We start from the raw sequence: 11,403 nt of genomic DNA, 5'->3' as shown, positions 1-11,403 counted from the left end.
ATTTATTTATTTATTTATTTATTTGGTACAGGGTCTCACTATGCAGCTCAGACTCATAGTGATCCTCCTATTTTCAGCCTCCCCAGGGCTGGGATTACAGGTGTGCACCACTATGCCCGGTGTCGGTGGCTGGTACAATGCACCCTGGGTTCTGGGGTTGGGAGACTTGTGGTACATGGAATTGAATCTGGGTCTCTGTGCTTGCCAGGTAGGCATTTAGACCACTGAGCTATGTCTCCAGCCCAATGAGGCAATTATTATTATTATTATTATTTGAATTTCTGTTTTCAGACCAAAAGTTTCTGGCTTCTAAGACAATGAGTTTCCTTTGTTAGGATTTGAAGTTTCTCCAGTTCACTCATGATAGCTCTGCTGGTTTATCCAGATAAGTGATCAGGCTTATTATAGGAAAACTGGTTCATTTCAGAGCCTTCTAGGAATGCATCAAAACTGATACCAGTTTTTAAATATCAACATAAAAATATTTTCTCTTGGGCAAATGCCTGTTTGTGCAGTTGTGCAGGTGTTGGCTGAGTTTCATATTCTTGATTGTGACAGAATCACTCTGGGTTGCTGAGAGAAGTAATTAGCCAGAACAAACCTCTATAAAAACAAAATCATGGGTTTCTCTTTGCTCCTTCCCCTCTTCTTTCTCATGTAGTTTATCTGCTGGATGACATGTCCCTGAAACTACAGAGGTATGATTTGATGCATATATAAATTTTGTAATTCCTGGAGGACCTTTTTCTTTCCAGGAGCTCATCTGCCTCTAAATTAATTAATCATCTCAAGTTAATTTTTCCCACATTCTCTTATAAATATTATGCTCAGTTGCTATATAAGTTGAACTTTCCCATTTCCCTGTAGCCACCCAAGTCACACAATAGACAGCTTTCTATGTGTAGTTAAAGAGAAAAATCAGTTCTTTTCTGATTCAAGAGAAGGCACAGATTTCTCAGTCATATGAACCTAGGACTTGGAGGAGGCAAGAAGGGAAAGGGGGAAGAAGGTTAGAAATGATGGAAAGGAGAGACGGACGTTGAATAGCAGAACAGGAGAAGGTAGAGAGCAAGAGAGACATGGAGTAATGCAGGGAAACTGAGGACAAGGACTGAGGAAGAGCAGAAAAGGAAGGCAACACAAAGTCTTTTCTAATATTCACCAGGGGGGTTCAGTGAGAATTAGATGCGTTTATAACACACTAATGCCAGCCACCAGGTGTTTTCTTCTGAGACTTGCCTAATGACTCGACAGTGATTTTCTGCATGGTGTCAAGAGGTAAACATCACAAGGAGCTGCCAAGACAGCGGGCGACGGTCCCCAGCCCAGATTTCAGCTTGGCAATGGAGCTTGGGAAGCGGATCCCCACAGTAGAACATCTTGGCCCAGAGTCTAGTTTTTGACTGATAATACAGAATCGTTGGCTTGCCCATCCAGCCTACCGCTCATCACTCTCTCCTATCCACCGAGATCTTTTACCCACTGCAGCAGCTTTGCTCTAAGTACAAGCACAGTTACTGTGGCCTCATTTCCTGATCTTCATCAAAATCCATTCATGTTACATTCACTTTGACCCAAATCCTCCACTCTAGCAAAACCTGGAGCAAAATATGCTCAAGGAGAAAGAGACTTGTATCTGAAATTTACAAGAAAATGTTTGATAGAGGCTGAGAAGAACAGAACAATGCAAATTTCCTCCATTTTTAAAGGGAGGAAATCTCCCTTTAGGAGATTTAGGTACAGGGTATCCCTATCAGCTTGGACTCACAGTGATCCTCCTGCCTCAGCCTCCACAGTGCTGGGATTACAGACACGTCCCACTATGCCTGGTTTTGGTGGCCAGCATTGTGCGGGGCCAGCAAGGCTTGTGGTACTGGGTATTGAACCCGGGTCTTTGTGCTTTCAAGGCAGGCTCTTAGACTGCCAAGCTATTTCCCTGGTCCCATATTTATATCTTTTATAAGTCTTCATTCTGGAGTCGGCCTTGACACAACTATATTCTAACTACCTCACCAGCAAAGTGTTTCAAGGTGGGAAAAAGGTTCACAGTCAAATCCCTCATCAGATACTTGAATGTCTCCTCCAATATCCTTATTTTCTTTCTTGTTTGTTTTCTGCTTTGCCTGCAGTCTCGGTGAACTCAGGGAGAGGTCAGCCAATTTCCACAGAACTCCAGTTCCTATTTGGAACTCCGGTCCACAGCCCTTCCCAAACACCAGACTACTTCTCTGTACCTGAGGCTGTGTAGGGCAGGAAGCCCCCCAAGTCTGCTGTCATCACTCCTTAAAATATTCTCCTTTGGGATAGAGGGATAGACAGAAACAATTCAAGACAGAATATTTGTGTTCTTCCTGTTGTCCCTTTCTTCTTCCCTTCCTCTTTATTCCTCCTTCTTCTTTGGCACTTTCTCTCATCAGTGTCTTTCCACCAGTTATCCGATTGTCAGCACTGGGAACACTGACCCTACTACCCCACATACTGTGTGCTCAGCACCACGGACTGCTGGACTGTGACTTCCCTGCTTACACACTAGGCAGTCAGGCCACATTCTTCTCTTGTCTCTTTGAGTATTTTCCTTGTACCAACCACACTGTCCATTAACTTTTGCTGCATTGTCACCATGTTCTTATAAGGTATTGTGCATAGCCTGAGTCTGGGAAAGCATATAAATAGATTCTAACAAAAAAGCTTGACTTTCATACCTATGGACTTGCACTCTCTCGGCTTCCAGGTCCTACAGCATTCGTAATTTGCCATCCAAATGATTGCAATCGATGCACATCTGTTATTAATTTTATTGTGCAAATTAGTTTCTTTGACAAAGACAATCAAACGGGAGTTGAATTGTGTTTTCGGCCTGCCAGACACCACCACATCTCTGATAGTGGCTAACAAGGAGTGAACACATTCCTGCTGGTCATGGATATCTCACTGATGTCTTTGCCAGTCACACTGTAACCTGCCCAATAAGTGCATTTTTTAATGGAGAAAGTGGTGCTAGTATTAATCACTTCTATAAATGAATAAACCAAAGCTTAGAGAGGTTAGGGTTGTTACACACGGTTGTTAAGCAGTGCACCTCACATTCAAACACAGGTCTCAGACAACTTCATCTATGGACAGCGAGGCCCCCAATGAAAGCAGCTGTATGGTCTTCCTGCTCCTGCATTAATTCTCGAAGCCTTAGTTCATTCTTGACCCTATTCTCTCTGCAACCATTCTGAAGCAGCTTGTCTCCTTTCATCCTTCTCCTTGGCAGCAAGCCCTTCTCTCGCATACCATTTCAAAACATTATTTCTCGCAAATCTCCCTATGCGGCCAGATCCGTAACTTCTACTTCTACCAGCTCTGTTCTTTCTGCTCTTGCCATTTGTAATTGCATTATCATAATTTCATTTTTAAGAGCTTCCCAATCCCCCGGACTCATCTTCCACAAAGCAATGAGATCATCTCTCTATTGTAACTATGATATTTTAATATACCTGCCTTTTGACATTTTCCTATGTCTGACGATGACTTGCATTTATTTTTATCCGGTTGCCATACTTTCTACGGTAATATGCCCTCTTTCTACTACAGTTACTATTCACTTCCTATCAATTTTTTTCCTTGTTGGCTAGAAGTTCATACAAACAAACAGACTTTGGGGCTGGGGAGATAGCTCAGAAGAGTAAGTGCTTGCCTGGAAAGCACAAAGTCCTGAGTTCAATCACCGGTACTGCAAACAAACAAACAAACAAACAAAACAAAAAGAGAGATTTTTCTTGCTTTCTTCTGAGAAAGGTGCCATAAGAAATTTATCAAGTCAAAAAATATGGGTAAGATTTTCATCCATGTCACCAGAAATATACACAAAATTTTCTGTACTGCTTCCATATCAGAAGATCAGCGTAAAATGAGTCATAGTCTTTAAAGACAGCCAACGAGTTTTAAATAGATCACAAGACTTCTCTATGAAAGTTCGTTAGGTACCCAATAAATATCCTCACTACGGAAACACATTGGGACAAGAAGATGAATATCCACCTTTGCTTTATTCCTCATCCTACACACGTGGGGCCATGTCATTAGGCATTTGAAGATCCTGCTGAAAACATTATTACACCCTACCTTCCTTGACACACTGGCTCAAACCTTACCACCTCTATAAAACCTTCCTTTATCCAATCCAATCTCTTAGTCCCATTAAAAAATAATGTCAGAATGAGTGACTTGCTAATTAATCATTCCACAGCTTCTTTTATATCCCACCCACTGCTATCTCAAATACAGTGATCTGTCACTTCTTTTGGGGGTTACATTCCAGACCTGAGAAAACCAGTGAAGTGGTACTTATTTTAGTATTTACATATATTTTAAGGCTTTATAAACCCTTCCCACACTTTAAAAAACACTTCAAATATTCTTAACCATTTTCTAAACTCATAAACCTACATAATTTTATGCATATACTATATAGTACAGTGTGTATTCATCCGCTAAAGAAATACATACTGTAAACAGTGTATTTCATTTCAATTTAATATTCTTTTAATATGTTAGAATTAACATTTTTAATATATTTTAAATGTTTTTTAGCCAAAAATCATTAAAACCATAAATAGTATGCATATAAATATGCATATAGTGTTGCACACTATGGCAAAAATCCCACGATATAGCAAAAATCTATTATAAATGATTTAGATTAATATTTTTTGAAAACCCATGGAACAGCAAGTCCACAAAATGTCAAACTGCAAGGGAAATACTGTAATTATTTATATAAGAAATAGCAAGAGACGACTGTAATTATTTAAATCGGTCACTGTCATTTCATGTCTGTACATCTACGGTTTCTTCATAAATACAGTATTTTCATAACCTTCTTGGAGGAACGTAAGTATTTCACACATCAAAGGTCTCAGAATATTGCAATCTCAACATTCCAGGAATAGCAACGATTAACTATGGTGAACTGAGTTTTGTTATGAGATTCATTGGAAAATATAAAAATAGAGAGGAGGTATAATTTTCGACACGAAATCAAATGAAGCCAGGCATGATGGTGCACACCTGTAACCCCAGCGCTCAAGACGGAGGCAGGAGGAACACAGGTTCCAGGCTATCCAAGACTGCATGGACAGTGCTCGGCCAGCCTGAAGTACATATGAGACCTGGTCTCAAAAATAAAAACAAATAAGCAAGGAAAGAAAAAAACAACACACACACACACACACACACACACACACACACACACACACCCAAGTTGCTAAATGAAGGGCAACATTACAGCCCAAGAAACCAGAAGGAGGTTCATGGAGGTGGAACCACATGAGGATCACAGAAGGCCAGCAATGGAAAAACAGGACAGGGGATCCCGAGGCACAGGCACAGGAAATACTGTGAGTAAAGCACAGATTCTAGGAAAAGGAGAAATACATTTATTTTTTTCCTGTCTGTCTGGGGACCAAAGGTACACAAAGAATAAATGACATAATCTCAGCAGAGGGGACTTGGGGCTGCACTGCAAGGGCAGTGGACACCAGGCTCACGAGCTTGTACCTAAACTTAGAGATGATGGTGCATTTCCTTCCCTCATATTTAGTCGGAATTTTGGAAATGCTCACTGGGGTACAGCTGCAGTTCTGTGCCCTATCTATGTTTTCCATTTGTACCCTCACCTCTGTGGTTGGAGGCTGGCTTATGCAGATTGAATCACAGACTCCACAGGCTCCCTGTGCCTGACTTCTTTTTTGAAAAATATTTTTATTGAGAAACAAATAGCAATGAGACAGTTTCACAACCAACTACTAGTACATTTTTAATAATTAATACATTGCATATTGTTGTCTTAGTGTTATTCGTTGTACAAGATGCAGACCTGATATCCTGTCTCGGACACTATTAGAACAAACCTCTCTATTCATTAAATTAAGAGAATGGAGCTGTATATCTATTCTAAGTATTTTGAGTGTACAGATACAAAATGGTCGTTCATTTGTATCCCCCCTTTTTGGTTAGTTTTGTCAGAGAAGGGCATTCCATTGTCATTTAAGTACTGTAGGTGCATGAATTCTCTGCGCAGGGAGGCTGGCAGGAAAGGACAGTGAAGGGACAGTGTCGGGATCTTGTTCCTCAGCTTCTTTTCTATCAGTGGCACTGAGCTGCCTGCTTCTCTTGTCAAATATCACATGTTCCCTCCCGCAGGTCCCCCCACCCAGGTTTGCTGGTGGGCTCTCACCCCTTAGAATCAGGGTGGCTATAAAGGTTCCTTCTATTCAAATTCCTGAGACTCACTTAATGTATCTCCCACCGAGACCCCATGGATGCTTTAAGTAATAAAAAAGGACACTGGTGACAACAGTGGCTAGACACCCCAAGGCCCTTCCCCTAGAACTGTGTTCCTGGCTTTCATTTGGCACAAACTGAAAGAAGAAAGGAGCTTGGCACAGGTGGGGGAATGACTGATTCCTTGAGATAACCGAGATGAATGTGTGGTTACTGGAGGTCTGTCTCCTCTTTGGCTTGTTAAATCTGACTATTCCCATAGGCTGAGGTCAGGTATGCTGCCTCCTGCCTTCTCTCTAGACATTCTAACCCTTGTAGCTTTCATCCCCCAAGTTGGTATTGGATGTCCTTAAAAGTCTGTCAGCCATTTTTTTAAATCATGGGTTGATTTAGCAGCTTTATTTAGAACAGATTAATTAGCTCCAAATCATGTAACATACGGAAGTTAAGTGTAAGGGGGTCAAGGGTGGAAGATCGGTTTCCAGGTAGGAGGCTTATATCCACATGCAACCAACCTTCATGGTCATTTAGAAAATGTCAATCATTCTGAGTTTTGTCTTGGACAGCTAAGTAAAATTTACTTATCTTCAAGGAAAAGAAAATAAGCAGCTTAAGAACTACTATTATAAAAAAGCAAATTAAAAGGGTAACAAAATCTCATTTTTAATTTTAAAATGTTTTTACAAAATATTTATTTAAGACTGGGCATAGTGGGGAGCACCTGTAATCCCAGCACTTGGGAGGCTGAAAATAAGTCCGATCTGTGTAGTCAGACCCTGTAGACCCTATACTAAATACATAAAAAAAACCCCATTTATTTGGTACAGGGTCTCACTACGCAGCTTGGATTCATAGTGATGTTCCTGTTTTAGCCTCCCCAGCACTGAGATTATAGGCATGAATCATCATGCCTGGTTTCAATGGGTGATGTGGCACTGGGCCAGCACCGGCATGGGGTACCTGGGATAGAACCTGCGTCCTTGTGCTTGCCAGGCAGGTGCTTAGACAGCCCAGTTAGCTCCCAAGCCCCTCATTTTTAATTTAGAAATGTTCTCTGTTATATTTCAGTCACAGTGCATTTAGATACCCACAGATTAATACTCCTAATATTGTTATACTGAAATTGAATTTCAGCCATAGTCAATGATAAGAAAAGTCTTTGTTCTAGACCTGAACCACACACCAGGTCACATGCGCCAAAACAAACACAACAGTGTGAGGCAGAGCTGTGACAGAGCTGGGTCAAGGTTTTGTGCCCAGGACATTTTTAAATGCTAGAAGGAGTCATGCTTATGGACAAAAATGTGATACAAAACCAGTCATGACTGGAGTGCCTCATCCTTCTGGCATTTAGAAGATCTCCAACCTCAAAAGGTGGCATCTTGCCCAAATTCAACAGAACCTCTCATCTAACAGCATGGTGGCTCAGCTTGTTCAGTGGGCTATTTCTCTAAAGCAAGTAACTAAATTTACAGCAATAGTTTGGATCCTTGCTTCTCAAACAAGTCTCCAACTCATTAAATGTCATTTTTAAAAAAGCTTGCAAACACGATTTAACTACAGTCTATCAACTTGAGGCATTTCATTACCAGGTAGTTTATCCTGCTAGTGTCTATATTTTATTTTCCAATTTTCATAAATGCAAAGGGTACCTCAGCCAGTTCTCAGCTCCTCAAACTGCTGACAACACACATCATGCCAGATATAAATATTTACATCGTCAAAAATAAATGTTTCCAAAAGCCCAAACTCCAGTGCATCTGAAAATTGATTTGGATCCGGTATACATAACTAAATTGGAAAGATTAAAGAAAACCACCCATCAAAAACAAAAAAGACTGACAACAACAGTAACACACGTAGTATGAGAAGGACTTTTAACACCAGGTTATCACCCAGTCTTCTCCCCAATAATTTTAGGGAGAACTAGCTGGAAATGTTTCTTTCATTTACATCACCATTTTCTTCTAAGATGAGCTATGGAAGGTGGAATATAAATTCACTGTTTTTGTTAGTTTTCCATCTTTCCATTGCTTATGTATACTTTACCCCAGAAAATTTGAGGTGCATGCTGTAACTCAGGAAAGAATAGATCCTAGCACAGCCTCACAATCTGTCCTCTGCCATCTTCACTACCCTGCCTCCCAGCCATTTGCAAGCACCCCTCTCTTTGGTCTCTGAGATCTATTCTTTTGGCCAGCCTCTAGGTAATCTCTGGAACTCAGGCACCACATTCCATTCTGTTTACACCTACTGCTTTCCCCTTTGCCTAGAATTCGATGACATCCAATCATCCTCTCCAAGGATGACTGAGCATTTAGTCCATGTTCCATCTTTCCCTTCTTAAACTGTGATCAGGAGGCTCCCATGTGTTCATGACTAGAAAGCATGCACTGTTTTGGAGAGAAGTACATGCGGAAGCAGGGTCAAGTTTCCTTTAAGTTATAGAGAAACTAAAACAATAATTAGAGTATCTTGGTTTCATGCAGAATCAGAGCACTCAACCAAATGACCTACATAAGACCTCTCTAGAAAAAAAAGCTTCCCAAGTCAAATTCAAAACAGCATACAAATGAGCCATAGCTAAGTAGTCTCAATCTCCCATGCAATGTCTTTTAAAACAGGCTTTATGCCATGAGTCAAACTCACTAGCACTGTTTGGTGAGACATTAGGTTTGTGTGTAGATAGATATGACCATTATGCGGTAGACAACATACTCTAATTATTTTGAAAAGGGAAACACAGAACTTAGCAGCTCATTGTTGAAGATGACGAACAGATTCCACGAGAGAAGGAGTGGATAGAGATCACTGAGCCCACACCTTCGACAATCAACCTCCAGCAGTAACAAAAGTTGTTTATAATTTCACCCTTGTTTGCACACCGGGGATTTCCTGTTGCTCTTGAATTCACAGTAACTGGATCACCCTGAGACACAATTTTCTCTGCGTGCAGGGTTTTCCCCCACGTTAACAGTAAATGGCAGCTGAACAGAAAGAAGCAGCAGGTACAATGCTAGAGCCCAGCGGAGAGAAGACACTGTGTGTACCATGCTCTTCTACAAATGAAGGAGGAGCTTGTCAAGAGAACAGGAGCAGGCAGGAGGCATTCAGATGTGAGAATCACAGAGCACAGCTCAGCATTTTCTCTCAGGAGCAAAGATTCTTAGCCAGCAAGATGGCCCTAGGAAGATTAAGTATTGATTTTCTTATAAATCACCTAAGATTGTTTGTTTTTCCTCCAAGGATGGTAAACATCTGATTTTACTTTCGTTCAAATTTTCCCCTGTATTGAGGTTAAAAGCAGGCCCAGTAAACAGTCTCTGAGGAAAGGTTTTCCAGCATACTATGCAGGGGAGACAACTGCATTTTCAGACTCTCATGATGTACCAGGGGGTAGAACCTCAGGCAACCTCCTTGGACTGCACAATAATTAGAAGCATGAGAGACTGACTAGGTAGGGAGAAAAAGCACAATTTAGACATAATTATTTTTGTTGGCAGTGGGCCTGAGTGGCAGGACAGACTGAGAGCTGAAGGATTAGGTTTCAGATTCAGCACTGACCCCAGTCTTCAACTTCTCCATCGAATCAACTGTCTGGCTTACCTTCCTGCCCCCAGTGTTGATGCGAAGTGGCGTCAGGAAGGGGTCGAAGATCATGTGACTCGTCTCTATGTTGACCGGAGACTGCCGTTTCCCCACAGAGCAAAGATTCCAAGCTGAGTTCACCAATCCCCAGAAAGAAGGAACTAGAGACAAAAGGAAGGTAGAGAATTAGGCTGGTATAGAGTTAATGCTAAAATCTTCACAGTGATGGAGATCCTGGGGGGTTGCTATGAAACTTTCCTAGTCTGCATCTAAGTCTAAGATCTATATTCAGGGCCAGCGAGATAGCTCAGCGGACTTTGGCAAGTGCAGGAAATAGGGTTTGATTCCAGTCATGCATGACACACCAGCCTCACCCCGCCCGCGGGGCGTGCTGAGCCAGTGGTTGAGACCGTGGGGCATGCCTGTAATCCCAGTGCTGGGGAGGCTTAAAAGAGGAAGATCATTATGAGTCGAAGCTATGTGGTGAGATCCTGTGCCAAATATCTTAAAAAAAAAACCCTACATTCAGGATCTTTAGAAGTCAGATTTTTCTTGTCGCAGCCCCACTCATCCTGTGGTTTCTTCACTGAGAACATCTAGCTTTAATATTTCATTACTACAGCATCTTTTAAGACACATCAGATTCTGCAACACTTACAAGAAACATCAAATACATACCAAGGCACTGAGGTATTTTTTTTTTTTTTCTTTTCAGTACCAGGGATTGAACTCAGGACCTTGTGCTTGCCAGGCAGGCTCTTCTGCCACTGAGCTATATATCCCAGGTGCTAATATTCAGCAACTCTACGATTGATGCTCCATTTTACTTCTTGGCAGAAATGATGTGAGTATCAACCTTGTCTAATCTAGATGACATTTGATGCTTTTCAAAGACAGCGTCTTTGGACATATACAAGGTGTTTTGCTGTGGGTTGTCAAGAACAAACTGAGGGAGTGAATTATTTTTATGACCCCCCAATCAATACTAGACAGGAGCCTGGTGACTTGACTTTGTCTCTGTTTGGATCAGCACTGTGTCATTAACCTAATGTTCCAGCAGCTAAGGAATGTGATCATTTGATAGGCAGAAAAAATGACAATGACATTGAGTACTGCGTGCAAATATCCAAAGGAAAGCTGTCTGTTGTGTCCAGCATCACATGAAAACGTCAATCTGGAGACATCTTATGGAATGTCTAGTCCCATTTTCTTCTATCTAAGAAAGCTAGCAGGCTATACAGAGTGCCAGTCTTCTGACTTGTGTATCAGGGAAGAAACTATAGCTTCAGCCTTTAACTGCCTCTCTCAGTGCTTCTGTTGAGGATTGAGGATCCACGCATCCTCCATGTGCCCTTGAGATTATATGGCCATTCATTCAGTCATCCATCCGCAGTATGAAAATGTGAACTCCTACCTCCATGTCCAGCCCTGAATCACGTTGAATCTTGAGATAGCCAGATAGGCACAGGACAAGAAATCCACCAGGAAGCTGAGTGTATTGTGATGCTATGGGTAAGGGCCACCCACTCTCTCCCTGGTGAGGCC

At 41.6% G+C, this 11,403-nt stretch overlaps 1 protein-coding gene across 1 annotated transcript in view; it reads right to left on the bottom strand.

The window, feature by feature from the left end:
- Nucleotides 1–10,454, bottom strand: part of Ca10 (carbonic anhydrase 10) — a 321,979-nt gene extending 311,525 nt beyond the window's left edge. Inside the window, exons 1-2 of the mRNA XM_012515259.1 lie at nt 10,382–10,454; nt 9,877–10,019 (exon numbers count right to left, since the gene is read on the bottom strand). Of these exons, the coding sequence (XP_012370713.1) occupies nt 9,877–10,019; nt 10,382–10,454 (216 nt within the window). The remainder of the gene's footprint in view (nt 1–9,876; nt 10,020–10,381) is intronic.
- Between the last annotated feature and the right edge of the window lie 949 nt (nt 10,455–11,403).

This window comes from Octodon degus, unplaced genomic scaffold, assembly GCF_000260255.1.
Source record: "Octodon degus isolate 3935 unplaced genomic scaffold, OctDeg1.0 scaffold00056, whole genome shotgun sequence".
Lineage (NCBI taxonomy): Eukaryota > Metazoa > Chordata > Mammalia > Rodentia > Octodontidae > Octodon > Octodon degus.
The sequence above is the reverse complement of the archived record's forward strand: the minus strand, read 5'-3'. Positions and strand labels throughout refer to the sequence as shown.